The sequence below is a fragment of the Podarcis erhardii genome, assembly GCF_964252035.2.
Source record: "Podarcis erhardii genome assembly, chromosome: 7".
In the NCBI taxonomy this organism is placed as follows: domain Eukaryota; kingdom Metazoa; phylum Chordata; class Lepidosauria; order Squamata; family Lacertidae; genus Podarcis; species Podarcis erhardii.
The window spans coordinates 73,235,173-73,255,237 of record NC_138511.1 but is presented as its reverse complement, the minus strand read 5'-3'; the positions used below and the strand labels follow the sequence as shown (position 1 = coordinate 73,255,237).

General features: G+C 45.0%; 2 protein-coding genes across 4 annotated transcripts in view; one reads left to right on the top strand and one right to left on the bottom strand.

Moving 5' to 3' along the window:
* KDM1A (lysine demethylase 1A) overlaps nt 1-10,798 on the top strand; it is a 43,457-nt gene extending 32,659 nt beyond the window's left edge. The window contains exons 10-20 of the mRNA XM_081868812.1: nt 211-353; nt 1,475-1,565; nt 2,034-2,168; nt 2,979-3,052; nt 4,335-4,446; nt 5,594-5,726; nt 6,602-6,789; nt 7,437-7,551; nt 8,319-8,446; nt 9,135-9,281; nt 10,210-10,798. Of these exons, the coding sequence (XP_081724938.1) occupies nt 211-353; nt 1,475-1,565; nt 2,034-2,168; nt 2,979-3,052; nt 4,335-4,446; nt 5,594-5,726; nt 6,602-6,789; nt 7,437-7,551; nt 8,319-8,446; nt 9,135-9,281; nt 10,210-10,395 (1,452 nt within the window). The 3' untranslated portion in view covers nt 10,396-10,798. The remainder of the gene's footprint in view (nt 1-210; nt 354-1,474; nt 1,566-2,033; nt 2,169-2,978; nt 3,053-4,334; nt 4,447-5,593; nt 5,727-6,601; nt 6,790-7,436; nt 7,552-8,318; nt 8,447-9,134; nt 9,282-10,209) is intronic.
* Nucleotides 10,799-11,498: 700 nt separating this feature from the next.
* LUZP1 (leucine zipper protein 1) overlaps nt 11,499-20,065 on the bottom strand; it is a 72,710-nt gene continuing 64,143 nt past the window's right edge. For all 3 annotated transcript variants that reach the window (XM_081868731.1, XM_081868730.1, XM_081868729.1), the window contains 2 exons: nt 18,458-18,656; nt 11,499-17,126 (listed from right to left, as the gene is read on the bottom strand). In XM_081868731.1, coding sequence (XP_081724857.1) covers nt 18,474-18,656 — 183 coding nt within the window. In that variant the 3' untranslated portion in view covers nt 11,499-17,126; nt 18,458-18,473. The remainder of the gene's footprint in view (nt 17,127-18,457; nt 18,657-20,065) is intronic.

Below are 20,065 nucleotides of genomic sequence, written 5' to 3'. Positions count from 1 at the left end.
TAAAAATATAAGTCTGTTGCTAAGCTGTTGTTATACTAGATAATATTTTCTTACTGTTTAATCAAACTCTTCCTCCTACAACTTAACGCCTTTAGCTGTTCTGCCCACATTTTAAAAGGGCTGGGTGGTATATAGTGTGTGAGTGGAAAGTGCTTCTTGAGCTTTTGTTGCTGTTTTACTTATGATTAACTTCAAGGATCTTTCTTGCAGGTTCCAAAGGAGAAAGATGAAATGGTAGAGCAAGAGTTCAATCGTTTGCTGGAAGCTACTTCATATCTCAGCCACCAGCTGGACTTCAATGTCCTTAATAACAAGCCTGTCTCCCTGGGTCAGGCTTTAGAAGTCGTCATACAGTAAGTGAGGTTACGTTTCATAGATAACTGAAAATGTCCTCAGCTGTTGTTGCTGCTGCTGTTGATGAAATTTATCTGTGTGAAGAAAGAAGTCTAGATTAAATTCAGTGGATCTGACCACTGTGTGTTAAGTATATTTTGCTGGAACATGTCTTCAGGTTTGTAGTATATTAACTCTCAGATGTCACTTTTGCCCGCATGCCTTCAGAGAAGCTCTGTATAAGCAATGACAGTGACCATTTCACATGGGGGTTCTGTTCCAGGCCCCCATGCGTGTCGGCAAAGTGGGTAGAAGCCTGCCCCGCTTCTTTACACCCCACCCCCCTTCTGCTGCCTTAAGGGTCTAAAAGGACCTGTGCGTTGGCAATCACATGTCAATTTGACGCACCTAGAATGGTTGCCACTTGTATTCATGTTTGATTCTGCCTTGAACCAGGGAGGAGACTGCCAGTCAGTGGGCTTTACAGCTTTCCTTGAGTGTTAAATACGGGTTTCTTGTGTTTTTGAAATGCTTGCCAAACGTTTCTGTATCCCCCACCAGTTCATCTGGGAATTTGATGGAGTTGGCTGCTAACAGAAGGCAGTTTCACACGTAACCTGAACAGTACTTTGAGGCAGCTGCTTGAACTGCTGTCTAGCAAGTGTTGCAATATGGCCTAAGCCATGCGTGGAGATACCCAGGGGCCAAATGCAGCTCTCAGGGGTCTCTCTTTCTGGCCCTTGGGGCTTTCCCAGACCACACCCTCACCAGCTCTGCTTTGCACTCTCTTTGAGTGTTTTTGTGTTGGTAGAATACATCCTTGAACTCTGACAATGCCTCTTGCTTGTTTGTATGGAGGATAGGAGTGTGTGTGTGTGTGTGTGTGTGTGTGTGTGTGTGTGTGTGTAGAAACTACCTGATACAAAGGTAATATTTGAATTTGTCACTCAAACCACTTTTGCCTTTGGATCTGCCCACAAGAGGCATGTGCCTTGTAGAAGGTTTGCAGAAGGGAATGTGGATCTTGGGCTGAAAAATGTTTCCCTATCCCTGGTCTAGGCCCTAGATGCTGCTGCAGCCTGAAATCCTTACTCTACCTCTTGTTTTGCCATCTGCAATTCTTTCTCTTTTCCTTACGTAGATTGCAGGAGAAGCATGTGAAAGACGAACAGATTGAACACTGGAAGAAGATAGTGAAAACTCAAGAAGAGCTTAAAGATCTTCTTAATAAGGTCAGATGCTTATCCCAGCTTGAGACACGCACAGCTCCGTTCCCTTTACGTACAACTTACTTCTTGGTGTAGGAAGGTTTTGGCCCCATTTTGGGGCCAGTGCAGTGGCTTGGAAGAGTCCTTTATCTGTGCAGTCCTACATATAAGAGTATGATACGCCATTGCTGTAGAACAGAGCTTTCCAAACTTTTCAGGTTGGTGACACACTTTTTATACATGCATCATTTCATGACACAGTAATTCAGTTTTACTAGCAAGCCGGAGGTTAAACTGACCTCCTTCCAGCCCTGGGCAGAGTGCGGGGAGCATTTGCCCAACAAACCTACAGTACACCTTGCAGCCGACATACTAACGTGTCGTGACACACAGTTCAGTAAGCTCTTCTGCAGAGTCCTGAAAGGTACAAAAGGGCTTTCCCCCTCTCTTCCTGCTAAGTGTTTTTTCTCTCTACCCCACCCGCCTTTATAGATGGTGAACTTGAAAGAGAAGATAAAGGAGCTCCACCAGCAGTACAAGGAGGCATCTGAAGTAAAACCGCCTCGAGACATCACTGCAGAGTTCCTTGTGAAGAGTAAGCATAGAGATCTTACTGCTCTGTGTAAGGTAAGGATCAATGTGAAAATGGCTTTGCCTACGGAATATTTTTTTTTTTTGAAAAAGAGTCCTCCAGCTGTTTTATATCACAGCTCAGGTAGTTTGCACTGCTACATATGAATGAATTTTGCATCTCATTTTTGGATTGGTGCGTAAAAAAAATACATTTCATGAATCTCTCTCTCTCTCTCTCTGTGTGTGTGTGTGTGTGTGTGTGTGTGTGAAGGCAAGTTACAAAGATGTCATAGAAGGTAGTTAAGCATCGTTTCACAAAACAGCATCAAAAATAACTGAATGTAGCCTTAAAAACAATACAAAATGAACAACTGAGGCAGAATTCTTTTTTATCCAGCTGAAGAAGCCTGTTGAAACAAAAAATGTTTCCAGAAACTGCAAATGGTGGGCTGGTCAGTGCTAAAAGTTATAGTAGAGAAGGAAGATGATCTCCTATCCTCCTCGAGCTTAATAATTACAGAGACCTGTCTGGCCTCAACCAGAAATCAGACAATTTAGTGTTGCCAGTCCCATGCTATGGAACATTCTTCCAGCAGAAATTCAGCAGCATTCTCGCTTTTGACTCCCTGGGTCTCTTAAAGACTCTTTTATACTGAGAACACCTATGCAGCTATTTAAAACCTCTTGACTCACCAATCATTTTAATGATTTCCTTGATCTCTTTTTATATTTCCATGTGTGCATATGGCTGTATACTAGCCCAATATTTTATCAGAGGGTAAATACTATTATAAACACTAAATAATAAGATAATTCTTCAACATTGCTCTTCAGTAATGTTCTCTTTATCTATGCACTTATCAGGAGTATGATGAGCTGGCTGAAACACAAGCAAAGCTGGAAGAGAAGCTTCAGGAACTAGAAGCCAATCCTCCAAGGTATATATCTGAGTGGCTGGATGTTAGTGAAGGTGTTGGTTTTTTTTTTTTTTGCTTTTACTTACCTCTTCCTTGAGTTGTGCTTGTCAAAGAGATGCAGTGGAATAGTTCAGGTGATGAAGGATAAGCCAGTGGTTCTTGAACTGTGGTCTGAAGACCGACCAGAGGGTTTTGTTGTATTCACAACTAGTCCCCAGGTTCATGATGAAAGTAGCATTCTGAAGAGTTGGTGGTTTCTTGGAGGCTCCCACCGCATGTCAGAGAGGAAATTCGCTTCTCAGCCTAATGTTACAGTTTTAACCAAAAGTGGTTTGCAGTGGTGGAAGCATCAAAGAAAGCTTTGCAGTGTGCACTGTTCTCTGCTGTGTGCACATAGCACTTAGTTCAGTTGCAGCAGAAGGCAAATGCAGCACTTGAGCTCGAATTCATACTGCCTTTCACAGTTGGCCGTGTTTTATTTATTTCATAAAATTTGTACACAACTTGATTTTTTAAAAAAACCACACACCCAAAACCTCATAGTGGCTTTAAGGGGAGTAAACGTGGTCCTCGACTGAGCCGTGTTTAAGGAAAACTCTTAGTAAGTTTATTGTAAAGCAAAAAGCCTTCACGGTAGGAACAAGCTGCCATGGCACATAAAATCTGGAAGCTAGACGTAGATACTGAAATGTTGACAGCTTGAAAGAAGAGGAGGATGAACAACGGGGAAAGGAGGTCAGGGGGAGGGTACCCTTAAGAAGGATAGGGAGAATTTCAGTTGGCTGACCATTAGGATAGTGTGAAAGCTATAGGACTGGATGTGAAAATGGAAAGAGGAGAAGGATATGAAATGGTGAATTGTACATGGGAGAGAGGGTTTTGGCTGCTCTTCAAGGGACTGGATGAGTCCATATTTCACCTTCTGTTTTTTCTGTGGCTTAATGCTCTTATGAGTCTTGAAGGCAGAGATTGGTCTCTTCCTGCTTATAAAACCACTCTGAGCTGATAGGATAATATGCAGTGCAATAAAATTAATAAAAAACTGGGTGCTGTCATCAGCAACATTGGATAAAATCTGACTGAGAGGTGACCTTACAGCAGTCTTTCTTTCTCTGGTCAGTAACATTTCAGCCATAAGGTGAAAAAGTAGTGAATGAGCTCCTGTCAAAAGTGGCTGTAAGCACAAGGGATATACAGTTGTGTTGAAGGGCAAGAGGTTTGCAGACCCACCTGATACAGGGCCATGCACTGGTAGCATCTCCCTAACAGCATTTTTTGTTTTTTCTGTCAAATTTATTTGCAGTGATGTTTATTTATCATCAAGGGACAGACAGATCCTTGACTGGCATTTTGCAAATCTTGAATTCGCCAATGCCACACCTCTCTCTACTCTGTCATTGAAACATTGGGACCAGGTAACTCCATGTTTTCTCCAGACTGACATTTAAGTGAGTGTTTCAAAAGAAGTTTGAATTTATCCGTATGGAAAGATGGAATTGTGGAGTAATTCATGGCCAGGATTGTGTATATTCTGCCCTGAACACAAATCTGCTCCAGGGTAACACAAATTCTGTACCTCCAAAGAGCCTGAATATTGATTTTGCAAAATTATTTTTTTAAAGTTATTTTGCAAATAATTATGTATAAAGTCCCAACCTTTGATCACTGAAAGTGCTATGAATATGCTCTTTCCAAGCCTTTCCTCACAGGCACACACACGTTCTATGGCTTAGCAGTATGATTGCAGAATATACACAGCCCTGGCACCGTTTCTAAAATGCAGCTTTGAGACACAGGACACTCTCAAATACAGACTGAAAACTCCACCTGCACTTTATTGGTTTCTTTTGCAACGTTGCCAACCATAGCAGATTCGATGCTACTTGGATTTATTACTTCAGCATTCTGGTTTCCTCTGGGCTGGATGGGATGTTGCCTGGATCAGCTCCCCTATGCACACATGGTGGGGAATGAGAGAGCACCTTCCTCCCCACTTATCTGCTGCACCTTCAACACTACTGGATGTCCATGGTATAACATACTTAAAAGGGATATATCCCAATAAAATCCAATAAGGAATGTATCCAATAAAATCCAACGCACACAGGCCTAATCATGCAAATGTCATTCCAAATAAATTATATGAACTCCGACTATACAATATGGGTACGGGAATTTATACTTAGCATGCCTTTTAAGAACATTATTCCCTTGTGTAGACACTCACAGGTGAGACAAGCACGCTGGGTGGGCAGGAAGGAAAGACATGCTCTTGCTGCTGCAGCTGCTTCCGCCTTCCTAGGATATTCCTCCCTGATTTGGCTCAGCTTAGACAATTTCCACTCTTTTCAGAATGCTCCCTGCTTCCCCCCAGAGAGACCCGTTCACTGCAAGTAGCCCAATGTTCTGTTTCACATAAGCAGAAGCCTTTCGTCATTGCCATCCGTGGGAATTTGTCACCACTTTTTGTCCATGGGCAGCGTGAGGGGAATTCACTAGGACCAATTAATTGCCCTACAAATTCACTGATGGGACTTCTGAATCTCCCCCTCTCCATTTCAGGATGATGATTTTGAGTTCACAGGCAGTCATCTGACTGTGAGAAATGGTTATTCCTGTGTGCCCGTGGCTTTGGCTGAAGGATTGGACATTAAACTTAACACAGCCGTTCGGCAGGTTCGCTACACAGCCTCAGGTGAGCAAAACTTGCAGTCAAGTCTCATGGTCCCGTAGTTTTAAGGCTGCTGTTTGCTCACTACCTCCAGGGAAAGCCAGTGGGTGGTGTTGCACCCACTAATCATGTGCCTTCTGTCACTGTTTGGTGATGAAGGATATTGGAATGCTGACAAGGTCTCGGGATGTGATGTACGTACATAGACAATGAAAGGGAAAGCCAGAGCTTGAAAATGGGTGTGACAAGGGTGGGTGAGATTAATCAGAGCCAAGAATATGAGTTTGTGGTGGACGAAGACACAAAGAGACCACAAATACTGTGGTTTTGGGGGAGTATATAGAGAAGAGAGGCAGTTGAAACTGAGAAAGGGTGACAATTCAGGTATGAGGAGTCGTGTCCAAAGATGTGAAGATAAATAGGGGCTACTGTGGATGAGCTTGCATGGAATGAGGGCAGCCAAAATTGGGAATAAGGGGGGATGTGCGAAAAAAGTATAACTGGCTGTCATTCAATGGCTTCAGGGCAAAGACAATACAGTGCCAGTAGGAGAGTTTGGTTTGGAGAAGGGAGAGGCAGATTTGAATCCCAAGTTAGCTCTAATGTCCTGAGGTGGCATTGAGCAAGCAATTTTGCAGAGTGATTTTTGAGGCTCTTGGAGATGAGGATTGTGAAACAGGTTGTACACTGGAAAGACCAATAGACATGATGCTAGGATTGTGAGCCGGCAGAATCTCAATCTACCTAATATTCAGGAACTAAAAAAATTGTTATTAGTACTTTAAGATGTCTGAGCAGCCATTCTTTCACCCCTATAAACCTACCCAACAATACTAGCGATTTTCTTTCATGGCATTCTCTTCTCTTTCCCCCCCTCCCTTCCTCTTTCATTTTACCAGGATGTGAAGTAATAGCTGTCAACACCCGGTCCACTAGCCAGACATTTATTTATAAGTGTGATGCTGTTCTCTGCACCCTTCCCTTGGGAGTGCTGAAGCAGCAGCCTCCTGCTGTACAGTTTGTTCCTCCTCTTCCGGAGTGGAAGACATCTGCTGTGCAGAGAATGGGATTTGGAAACCTTAACAAGGTAGCTTGAAATGTACAAAAGTGGAGCAAGGGGGGGGGCAGCAAAGAGCAATTACACTAGCTATACCCTTACCTGCTGTGGATAGGTGGAAGCTTTCTTCCTCAATTCATTTCAGTGTTCCATAGCTGAGAATAGAGCACAAAACCATTCGTATATAGCTTTGCCTTTTTTGCTTCAGGCGGGGCCTGAGTAGTGCAATGTATACCACATGCTGAAGAAAATCATACCCTAGAAGAGATGAATCAGTTCTAGCAGCATTGAATCAGAAAGCTTAGCTTGCTTTCCACTTACACTTGATAGCGTACTGGGGGTGTCAATGAACGTTGGCTGGAAATCGGAGAAACACTTCCCGAAGCGAATGTATCTTACTCTTATAGTCTGTTTCATATATATTAATTCATATGTGTATGTCAGGGTCTGAAGTATTTTCTGAGTTTATTTTGTGAAAACACAAAACTTGTATATAGATTTCCTGTGACATGAAAGAAGAAGGGGAAATTATTTAAAGCACAGCTTGGAACTGGTGAGAAATGTAAAGCGCCCCCCTTCCCTTGCGATCCATGTGAAAAAGACAAGCGGCAGCAAAACTTAAAACGCTGAACCAGACCAGAGTCTTTCCTGAATCCTAACGTTTCCTTCCTTTTTAGGTTGTGCTGTGTTTTGACCGTGTGTTCTGGGATCCCAGTGTAAATTTGTTTGGTCACGTTGGCAGCACAACAGCCAGCCGAGGAGAGCTTTTCCTGTTTTGGAATCTTTACAAAGGTAGTTGGCACCAAAGCATGTAAATATTTTCATAGGCGCCTTTGGCTGAAATCCAAACTGTGGTCCACCTCTGTGGTGGTGGAGTTGGATGGAGTGGGACTCTGCCCAGCTCAAAAAAGCTCTGCCAGCCCTCAGGGGGACACCAGTGTTCTGCCCTCAAAATTGTGTGCTGAAGTACAGGAATCCCCCGTTCTGGGATAGGGCTGAGCTTGCCTGGTGCCCACTGAATCCCGAGCCAGTCCTGTTGCTGTTAGCTGACTGCATTTGATCTGATCCAGCCCCCTGCCCCCTTGCTATGCCAGCTTCTGGTTGCATGTATCACCATAAAAACTAAAAAACTATCAGTCCACCTCGCTCAGTGTTGCTCAATGTCACTGGCAGCAGCTCAGCTGGGCAGTGAGAAGTCTTTGCCTAGGCGATTTTGGTTGAAGTGAGCTCCCTTTTCTCACTTCTCAGTTGGGGACACTGCGTTTAATGTCAGATATGACCAAAAGCAATATACGTAACTTCAGAAATTCCTAAGTGGTTAGAAATGACTCCTACTTGGCACCATCTTTGCCTTCTGTGCCCTCATAAGATGATAAACTCTGTCTCCTTAAGAAACAAAAGCCATCAGTTTTTGTTTGGGTCTTTATCCCAGTGAGAAATCTTGTTATTTAGGCTGTTTGCCAGAGAACCTTAATAAAGCACATTCCTGTGCAGGATGAAACTAAAGCTATTAGGCTAGCGTTTGCATTCTGCTGATGTCCCAATAATCTTTTCCACAGCACCAATTCTTCTGGCCTTGGTGGCAGGTGAAGCAGCCGGAATAATGGAGAACATCAGTGATGATGTCATTGTCGGGCGCTGTCTTGCAATTCTCAAGGGCATTTTTGGCAGCAGTGCTGTCCCTCAGGTATCACGTTGAGCTCTTTATAGTTCCATATTCAGGTAGGTAGCCGTGTTGGTCTGATGCAGTTGATACACACACACACACACACACACGTCCAGTAGCACCTTAGAGAGCAACTAAGTTTGTTCTTGGTATAAGCTTTCATGTGCATGCACACTTCTTCAGTTCCATATGTTCAGGATTCTTGCCAACCTTACCTTTATCAGTGTATGGCACAATATCAGCCTCTAGATACCACCTATAGAATGATCAAATTTTCCAGCTTCTTTAAAGGGATTTATGATTAGAAAAAGCCTTTCAACAGAGAAGGGCCATTTCTAAAATGAGGAAAGAGCCTAAACCCTATAGGTTAGGATTGCGTACTTTAGGCTGGCTATTGGGTGCAAAGAGGATCATTTCCACAGGCTTTGTTTTCACCACCTGCTGTCCTCAACTAGAACTGCTTGGACTCCCTTCCCTCACTCTGGATGCTCCTGCTTTCCATTCTGCAGACATGGGCAAACCTTGAAAGCACAGCTGACAGGAGAATAATTGGGCATTGCTGCCAGGCTTTTCAGGGCTGTTACTTGCAGTTTTCCTCAGCCTAGGAAAAAAACATGTATGTGTGCCTGTACACATCCTCCTAGTATCAGGGACTTAACGAAATGTTACACACTTGAGTAACCTCCCCCCCCCCCTTCTTTGTCCTCAGCCTAAGGAAACAGTAGTATCTCGTTGGAGGGCAGACCCCTGGGCCAGAGGATCCTATTCCTATGTAGCAGCTGGATCTTCAGGAAATGATTATGACTTGATGGCTCAGCCAATTACTCCGGGACCAGCCATTCCAGGAGCTCCCCAGGTGAGAACTGCATTTAGATTAGCACCAGGAAGCAGCAGGAGCCTTTGATGTTGTACCACATTTTTCCCCTGGAACGTTTCATTATATTTATAAATTTATTTTTATTATTAATCTCATCCCACTTGGCTTCCTTGTCTAGCATGCAAGTACCATGGGAGGGAGCTGTCCCCCCCCCTTAATTACAAGTATCAGTACAACTCCTCATGAAAGCAAGCTTTTTACTTTGCTTCGGCATTTTGGGGCAGGGGGGAATCAAAAGGGAAGATAAAAAAAATGGCAACTTTGCTGGTTGTTAACATTGACTAGGAGCAACCCATAGCTGGGTGCTGTTCAGGCCCTAGAAGGATCTGATGATCCTTTGGGCTCCTGATCCCTGATCCCTTTGGGCTCACTCTGCAGTAGGTGTAAGGAATTATGAATAATGGGAATGAAGTAACAGTTCCCTCTTGCCACTCCCCACCCACCAAATGTGTTTGTTTGCAAACTCTAGAAAGGGGGACATGAGACTAAATTTAAGGTGCAACTTGGGAATTGGTCCTGCTATCTGCTTCTGAAGCCAAGCAAGCGGCCTTATCCCAGTGCACTTGGGTCATTCTATTCAAGCACACACAGAGAAGTAAGTTTAAACCAGCTTGAGATGCTGAATATGTTTTTCAAGGGGCTAAATTTGCACTCTGCTTCCCTTTAGACCACAGGGAGGAAAACTGGTCCTCTGCCACATTGAAATGCCGAACACATTTCTTCTACTCTCTCTGTGGGCAATCCGTATGGGATGATTGATTCTGGGAAAAACAAATGATAAAGTTATTCCCAGGCGTCACTTGGAGTGACAGCTTTTTAGGAAACCTTCCTTGTTTTGCAAGTATGCTATATTCAGCAGGTAAACTGGGGCTCTTGTAACATTGCCAATCTCTTATTTCTTTTCCAGCCAATTCCCCGCCTGTTCTTTGCAGGAGAACATACAATTCGCAACTACCCAGCGACTGTTCACGGAGCTCTGCTGAGTGGACTGAGAGAAGCTGGACGCATTGCAGACCAGTTTCTCGGTGCAATGTACACTCTGCCTCGCCAAGCTACTCCTGTTGCAGCTGCGCAGCAGGCTCCTGCCATGTAACAATGCAGTGGGTTATGAATGCCTTGCATGGACTTGTGATTAGAAGCAAGTGGCCTTCCTGGTCTGTAGCACTACCAATTATAAGGCGTAACCAGGAGTCAAAAGCATTGCCCTTGTTGAGCGGCCTTCCTAGACTTCAGTCGTCCAAGAACGCAGTTCCTGACTGCCACAGCAGCCTCGATTCTCTGGAGCGGTGCACCTTCTCCCCCAAATCCAGACTTCTAGTCTCTCTTTGACAGAGATCTCTTTTGGTACAGATGCATTTTTGTTTGTTTCTTTCCAGGGTTTAGAACTCTTGTAAGTTAGCTGCTGTTAGTCACTAAGGTAAGATTGTCTTATGTGGGTTTTGTTTTGGGAAGCAAAAATAAAACTTCCTTTTTTATAAAAACACGGACAACAGAAACAGTTTCTTTTAATTTCGAGTATGTTGCAGGATGCAATGCCCTACTCTCTGCTATATGCAACTAAAAAGTTACAGATTAGATGCCAGTTAAGGATCCTCAGAGATGTGAGGGGAAATGGCTGATAACTCTCAAAGTGCTTAGAATGGGTACTTGAGGGAGGCACATTGAATCTGGGACAGTTACAGATAAATGCTGGTTCTTGCTAGGAAGCTAAAGGGGTGGAATTGGTTTTGGTGCAGGCAAAGTATGTGCTGGGATTTGGTGCTAAGTAAGGGGATATTCAAAGGCCAGGACAAGGAAGAACAAAATTGGAGGACACCAAGGACCGAGAAACTATATTTATACTTGTTTTGTAGTGAGATTCCTCTCTCCTGGCCAGGCTCTGGATCCTGTGTTTCATGGCCCAGTGTCTCATCCAGTCCTGTCTTCATTTGACAAGGTTGTCAGAGGTACCTGATACGCACAAAGGCAGGTTTTCTTCTAAATCCTATTCTATTATTGTGCTTAATTTCAGGGACAAAAATTGTATTGTGCAGGTCCAAAAAATGCCTGAAAAAGTACTAACTATTTAGCAACCATGTGGATCTTGAACAAGTCAATGCAGTTCTCTGTACTTAGAGCTGTTGCCAAAACACTGTGGGTAGGGTATGCAAAACTGGCTGGGCTTTTTTCCATCTCAAAGCAATTCACACATTTGAGTAACATACAAATAGTTTTATTGATTAAGTACTGTAGAACAGACAGCATTAGTCAGAAGATAACATGCGGACAAATGTTTGCATTTAAACATAGCATGCAGACTTGTTGCTCTGTGACTAGCAGGCTAGCACCACCTGCTGTCCCATGTGCAGGCAGGTTTGGGAGGTGAAAGAGCAGGGCCTTTCCCCAGCTGAACATACTAGCAGCACAGTGCTTCCTTTTGAGTCAGGAGTGGAGTGACTGGGACAGTGCTGGTAGCTTCCTGGGTTCTGGAGGGCTGGCAAATGAGGATCTCTGAACACATTTTGCTAAAAATTGCACTTGCTTTCTCTTAACCTGAAAGCGAGGGAATGTTAAGGCAGGAGATGCTCATCTGCCTGCAAGCACACCATGTCAGGATTCGACAATCCCTTTCCACCCAGTCTTAACATTAGCAAGTAGAAAAAATATATTTTCATCTCTTAAAAATACATTCCACACAATCTGAAGGATTCTCAAGTGTTTATAAATGGCAGGAAGACCGGCGTGCCTTCCCCCTTGTGCAGACGTGGAAGGAGTAGACTGTACTCCCAACAGCCACAGAAAGGTTGAGCAAATCCTTTGGTCTCTAGCCAAGAGGAAAGAGAAAGGGGAGGAAGGATGTGGGCCCTGCACTGCAGTACCTTCACCACTTTATCCCTCTTTGGATATAAAGTTGGGGTTCAACTGAAGCAGCAAGATCTTTTGTGGGGTTGTCTTCCACTGATGCCCAGGGTAGAGGGGTGGCATCATGTAAGCCTCTCTCATCTCATATACACATTTTGAGAAGGGGAAATGTCAATTCCAAAGAGCCTGTGAGACAATAATAAATGTCCTGGCTGCTTGCATACGTATGGGTCCCTTCTGACAAATCTATGGCTAAAACTCTAGGTTCTTGGCACTCTTGACATCTTGTCGTAAAACCAGAGATGCACTAATGGCCTGAGGAAGTATGGCGTTACCTTACACTGGGCTGGCCTACCCAAGTATTGTCAATGGACTGTCTCTCTTTCAAGGCCTTGTGAATCCAGGACTGTCTGCATGCAAATCATCTGTTCTACCACTGAGCTATGGTCTCTCTCTGGCTTTTCATCGGAGAAGCGGTTCTGCTTTTTGCAATGAAGGGAGGTGAAGGAGCAGATCTTACTAGGCTATGCAACGTTGTGCGGGCTGCACATGAGGGCAATTCTGACCTCCAGTTGGAAGAAGTTGCTTTTTTTTGTTTGTTTGTTTCTCGACATAAAAAGGAATAATCACATGCAGCACATATAATTACAACACTGGAATTTTTGTTTTGTTTTGTTTTTTTACACACAAATTTTCAGCATTAGAAAGTCCCTGGGGGATTCCTATTGTATTTATATGCTACAGTTAAAACAAAAATTAACTTGCCAAAATGCTGGCAAATATTTACAAATACACTTTACAGCTGTTTATTTTTAAAGTGTGCAACTTGAGCCAAACAGTCTCTTGTTTCCTGAACTCACCACTGCTAGTTCAATAATACAATCAGCTCCTATTGCACTCAGGGTTAAGGTCTCCTTAGGGTTTTGTCATCCTTTTTTATGGGGCCATCAATAAAATAACCCCCAACCGATACTGTAACGGATATTTACATTCATTCCTTATGCTTAGTGAAATGTAAGACTATCAACAGACCCCAGGCCTGAAAAACATAAAAAAGGGGGGGTCCTCTGCCCTGAAGCAATAAACTAGCTAAAATAACTCAGGGCAAATTCATTTCTCTTTTACGGGGAGGTGGGGGATCCATAACGTGCCTTCAGAAAGGAGGCAGCAACCTCATTCATCAAGCCCTATTGCCGAAGCTGAGGCAGATTCCTTGGTTAAGCAAGGCCAGGTGTTACTGTTATAAAAGCTTCCTATCTAATCTGAAGGGGGGGGGGCTTGTATTCTTCTTCTTCCCAGCTGCTCAAGAATGTTCTAGGAATGTGGAACCTGTGGCCTTCCAGCAATAGTTGACTTGCAACTCCCATCAGCCCCACCCAGGATGGTCAAACTCTAGCTGGAGGGCTTACAATGCTCCCCATCTAGGGAACAAAGGCCTAAGACACAGATAACTGGTTCCTTTTAAGTTTTCCCTTTTTGTAAAAATCTGGACTGCCACTGGGTCATTTCTTCCCCAGCAAAGATGAAGAGGACTTTGCTATGTGCACTTGGCGAGGGAAAGGTATCAGTGCAGCTTTCAGAGGTGCTAACAGCCCAGGAACAAGGGACACTTGCCCTCATCCTTCTGTATCTGGCTCAAATACCAAACCCTTTATTCTTGGGCGACTTTTACTTGGACCCAGATACCTAGCTTTCTGGCCCTGAGCACTCAGTCCTGGAGGAAGTGTCATTCAGAACGATCTTTTGCGCCAGTGGGTTAAACTTGTGAACGCGTTAGTCATGCAGAAAATAGTTTCAAATTCAAGTGAATAATCTCTAGCTCTTATGGTAAATGGAGTGCTTGGAGGGGGTGGAGCATTTTCCAGATCCTGTGAGAAGTTTGCAGTGTTGAATGTGGACAAGCCAGCTTTCCAACAGGGGAAAAAAATTACCTGGGTTGTCGTTTGCATGGTGGGGCTTCTTTTGCACCAGAAAATCAGGCAGGGCGTTCTAAGGGCACTCAAAGTGTCACTGCTTTGAACAGGCACAATGAAAATGGCTCCAATTTCATCATGCAGAGGAGGGGAAATGTCCATTAAGGCTGCATTCCTAAGTATAATTACAGACAAACAAGTCCAAGAGGAACTTATTTTCATATAAATAAGTTTCAGTAAGGGGCTATTTTATCACTTTTTTGAACTAGTGGTCTTGGAGCTGGTGCACGTCACAGGAAATTCTAGGCATTTATGACCCCGCCAAACAAACGGCTCAGATAGCAACCCCCCCTCCCCGCTGGTTGGTGGCTTCCTTTAATTTTCAAGTAGGCTGAGATCCAACATCAGCGTTGAATCAATTTTTTCAGGTGCTAAAGTGCTTTCTTGAATCAACTACGACATGGCTTTAAATTTTTTTTTTTAAGCAAAAACAATCACCATCCTACTTTGGATTAAATCACAGCCCCCCGTTGAACACTAGACAGGCACCATCTGAGCATAACGGGGTGCGTCAGTTCAAAATGGCTGCTTACAGATCAGTTATTGCTGAGACCTTTATGTAAAAAGACTACCCATCAATGGAAGCAAGCTAAAATCTGTGAATTGGGCCCCCCCCAGTGAGAGGCCTGTAATTGGTGAATGAAAGTGGGACCACAGATATGCTGTGATTACATCACAAAGAGACGGGAGCATGAAACACAAGGTTCTAGACCTCAACACTGAAAATATGCGTGAAAGAGCGTGGGCAATACTTGAGATGATCTCATTGTTTGGCTTGTGTCTTCCCCAGTCCACTGACCAGCGGGAGAGCACGTGAAAATGTGAATGATGCATACAAGTTGCAGAAGTTAACTTTCGTTAGCACAGTTCGGGTAATAATAATTTTAAAAAGATGGTGCACACCCTTCTGCCCACCTCTCTGAGAAATCAGTATGTAACAATGGTGCCTTTTATAGCACTGCTAGCCAAACTCAGGGGCATGTAAACTTATTTTTAGAACACTCATGCTTCAAGGTCCTCCTGAAGCTTGTGAACACTTTTAACCACTTGGTCCAATAAATGGCACCATTGTCCACATTCTGTGCCTCTCACATCTGAATCAGTTAAAATACATTTTTAAAAACCTTTGGCTGAATTAAAAACTGTTGGGTAAAGGATAGAGTAGGAACCACAGCAAACCTCAGTTATTTCTAAAGGTTCACAATGTGTGTGTTTTTTTAAAAAAAGGCAAAGTAGTGAATTTGGGGTGTTTTTTCCTAAGCCAGGTTTTCCATCTGAAACCCTGGAAGCTCTTGGCTTTTCAACAGAGTCGTAGGCCTCACCTAACTGTGCATGTGTGAACTCTGGGCAGAATGAATGCACTTCATGCACCCATGTGGCGATGCATTGCTAATGCATATTAAACTCTATTTAACTTTTAAAACATTGTTTTGTTCTCAATTCCTTTTCATGGGGAGTGAAACTGAGCTGCCTCCTTCTTAAGTCTGACTGGAGGGAGAGTGGCGGGGCACTGTTCCTCGAGGGAACAGTGCTGTCCGATCTGCCACCAAATGGATACCTAGAAAGGCCTGGCAGGGGAGGTGGGTACAAAACACTTACATTTACAGCAGCATCTAAGCCTTATGTGCCAAATGCATGGGGGAAGACTGAGAAGACTATGCCAAGGTGAGCAGCTGCTGTGGCACTGGTGGGGTCCAACGTTCTGTCTGCTGACTCGGGTGCAGAAGAGGGCAATCGCTGTGTCTCTGGATGAGTCTCCGCTGGTCCCTTTGCCCATGCAAGTGAAGAGTGAGGTAGCAGAAATAAAGGAATAACACCCCCCCCCCCCCAGATATGTTGAGGTGCTGAACAAAGGAGCCTCTTCTTCCCCACTTTTCTGAGCAGGTTGTGCCAAATGCCCAGTGGCTGCCCCAGTCCTGAGGTGTGGTGCAGCCCACACTGAGGCCTCAGGCTGTTAGTTCAAGTAATGCACCACAGGCTCTTCCAAGCAAGCAAGGCCCCACGGAGCACTCCGCCTCCTTTGGCTGGGTTGACAATGGGCTCAGGGTGTCGGCGAGGTTTCTTGCTCCGCCTGATTTGAGTCCAGCCAGAGTTTGGATCCTGCGAGGCTTGCGGGCAAGGAAGGAAGTGAAGGCAAGAACTCAAGCGCTTGGGGAGGGAAGGGGCTGCTTCCTCAGCACCCAGCCTGCAGAGCGGGAGATGGGCGAAAATCTTGGATGTCATGCTTATTGCTTATGTGTCAGGCTCAGGCAGAAGTACTTGCAAATGGCCACGCCATTGCAGTGCAGGTATTCTGCGAGAGAGCTATGGCTGGTGGGAAGCAATGGCCTTGGAGTGGGGTTCCTGGAACTGTGTCATTCCCCTCCCCGCACCATCCTTTCCGGAGCGGCATCTCAGAGAGTACTTGCAGCACACGGAAACCAGCTTCAATGTAAACTTCTTTCTGAAGATGGAACAGCAAAAATCTGGCGAGGAACAGAAATTCTCAACGTGCCGTTCTGGGCTTTTGAGATCCGGCAAGCAGGTGTGTCTGGGGCAGTTCTTGCTTCTTGCAGTGGTTAACAACACACATCCGCACACACAAAACCACACCTGTTGCTTCTCCAGGAAAAAGCGCGGCAGATGGCAGAGGTCAAGGCTGTTCGCCTCAAAGGTTTGTCCAACCTGATCCAAAGCTATTGGGTACCTCCTAGAGAGATGCAGAGCCGTTTACCAGCCATGGGTTACCACTGATTCAAGCTCAATAAGATTTCAGAGTGGGATTCCCCTGAGCGAAGTGTCTGCGGCCTCCTCCAGGGAGGAGAAGGAAAACACAAAGCCACCTTTTAAAAAATAAAAAAATTAAATCCACCCAAGGCTAGTGGGCAGAAAGGACCTTGAGCACTGAAGGGGTTAAAAGTCAGGCACTGTACATGTCCCTGTGTTGGACTGGCTGCAGGGAAGAGACCAGTGTAGGGATGAAGAATGAAGCTCAGCTTCTGGAGGTCATGCAACTGGAGGGGGAAAGACCCTAGGGAGAGAGAAGGGGGGGGGGAGTCACCACATCAAGCCATCAGACAATAATTCTTTTTCACAGATCTCTACTGCTTTGCTCTTCCTGGTCTGCACAGTCACACCTACGGGGGTGGGAAGAAGAGTACTGCAGGGTCAGATCAAATCACCATCTAGTCCATCTAGCATCGTTTTCACAATGGCCAACCAGAAGAGAAGCTTGGAAGCAGGATCTGAACACAACAGCACTCTCTCCACACTTGTGACTCCCAGTAAATAGGGGTCACGGGTGGCGCTGTGGTCTAAAACCACTGAGCCTCTTGGGCTTGCCAGTCAGAAGGTCAGCGGTTTGAATCTCCAGAACAGGGTGAGCTCCCATTGCTCTGTCCCAGCTCCTGCCAGCCTATCAGTTTGAAAGCACGCCAATGCAAGTAGATAAATAGGCAGGAAGGTAAACGGCATTTCCGTGCACTCTGGTTTCCACTCTGGTCAAGCTGGCCACGTGACCTGAAAAGCTGTCTGTGGACAAACACCAGCTTCCTTGGCCTGAAAGCAAGATGAGTACCGCAACCCCATAGTTGCCTTTGACTGGACTTAACTGTCCAGGGGTCCTTTACCTCCTCCCCCCCTTTTTTTTACTCCCAGTAAATGTTATGCATAGACAGACTGCATACATTTGCAGGCCCAATTCAAAGTTCCAGTTCTAAACTACAAAGCCTTTTTACAGATTGGGATCCCAACATCTTAGGGAACATTTCTCCCAGTATGCATCCACCTCTCGGACCCTTACATAATTATCTGAGCCTTCCTCTTCATGTCTACTCCAGGAGAAGTACAGAAGGCTGCCAAGAAAGAGGGACTTGCCAGGAGTGGCCCCTCCGATTGTGGATTGCTCTCCCCAGGAGGCCCGCCTGGCATCAACCTTGCAATTCTTTTCAGTGGTAGGTCAAGATTTACCTCTAGGTGGTCTGCTGATTTTGTTATTAGCTGTTTTGATGGTGATTATGCTAATGTTTGTGCGGGTGGTTGGTGGTTTTCAGTTATTTGAAGTTGTGGTCAGTTTGTTCATGGTTTCCTGAAATGGAATCCATTTTTATACGACTTCTGTTCCACACACACAAACCACCTTGAAATCGCACGGCATGGAGCAATACATTATCATCACCATTCATGGAAAGCCTGTGACATTTTTGCATATGCAGGGAGACTTCGATCAGATGCTTTCAAGCAAGTGATTTGCATGCTGCCCCGTCCAACTGAAGCACATGGCTGAGATGACACAGTCAGGCACTACCCATAAGAAGACAAAGTGGGAACAAGGACCCCTTGTTTAAAACAACACAAACATACCTCAACATCAAGAGGCTCAGTTGTCTTCTGAGCAGCCTTTGGTCCAACGCCTCCGCTCCTCAGCCTTGCTGTCCGACAGCTGGCGTGTGGCCTCCAGCCTGGCGTCTGGCCTCTTCCTCGGTGTGTCAGCCCGGGCAAGCTGCTCAGAGGAGCCAAACGGTTTTCTTCTGGAACTGGGAACAAAATCTTTGTTTTCCTCCTGTACCAGAACCAGGAAAAAGGTTGGGTGCTTTAATATGATGGAGCCTCGCAGGAGTTGCTTCCAGACACAGAGTCTGGGTAAAGCCATCGAGCTCTGCCCTCTCACTTCCCCCAGGGTGAGTCTTCCCTCCCCAAAGCCCGACTCCATGGCTTGGTAGGAAGGCTGTGAGCTTTCTAAAAACATAAGCCACACAGTCCCCAAGTCTCCCTCTCCAGCCCTGCTTTCCCTTTTGGTCAGCAGCCACAGGGCTCTCTCATTTCCTTTCTTCTCGTTGCAGCTAGGATATCAATAGTGGGAAAGTGAGAAACATCCTCAGCCCCCTCCACCAAAAACTGGTACCAGGCGTATTTGATGTCTGGCTTTGATGGAGAAACTTACTCATAATTTGAGACTGGCCAAAGGCCAAGCTAAACCAGACACGTTGGAAAATGTGCGGTTTCCATTTCTGACTTTTATTAATTCCACCTCCAAAGGTCTGAAGCCCTCTGCCTCTGTATGCTGGCTTTGCGAGAGACTCTGCGCATTTGCATGACTGGTTCACCATTTTTCTTGCTCTGTATTTGGCACACTGGCTTTGTAGCCCCACCTACCATGTATCTTAATTCACGGGGGGGGGGGGGATGATATGGGATCTGCATTTGTTCAATTGTACTTTACTGATCTTTTCTTGATCTTGGATGAAAAATTACTACAATGCCTTAAAAAGCAAAAGAAACAAAGAAGGGTAGCAGCAGCCAGCAAGGAGCCTCCTCTCATTGCCTTCCAGTGGATTTAGAAATGCTTATCTGCGCAAACACATTGTTGAGACATGGAAGTTAAGAACTGCTGCAGCACTCACAGAGTCAAGGTGCACTTCCTGGGCCAGCAAATAGGAGAGAAATAGGAAGATCAAAACATAATAATAATAATAATAATAATAATAATAATAGTTGTTGTCGTTGTTGTTGTTGCAGCATGTATATCCCACCTTTTTCTGCAAGGAGCTCAAGGTGGCAAACGTGTTTCTCCCCTCCCCTCATTTAATCAACAACAACCCTGTGAGGTAGGTTGGGTTGGGAGGCAGTGACTGGCCCCAAATCACCCAGCCAGTTTCATGGCCGCATGGGGATTTGAACCCCAGTCTCTCAGGTGCCAGTCCAACCAGCGTACCAATGAACCACTCTGGGCATAACAGTCTGACAATTTACAATTTATGAAGTGGTCCAATATTTCCCTCCCTCCCTTTCTTTTTTTAAAAATCATCTTCATCTTCTTTGGAGCACCTAGTAAGTGAAGCACAGCACCACGTGCAGAAAATGTCTTTTAAAATGCTCTAGGAAGCAACCTAGGGACGCGGGTGGCACTGTGGGTTAAACCACAGAGCCTAGGACTTGCCAGTCAGAAGGTCAGCGGTTCGAATCCCCGTG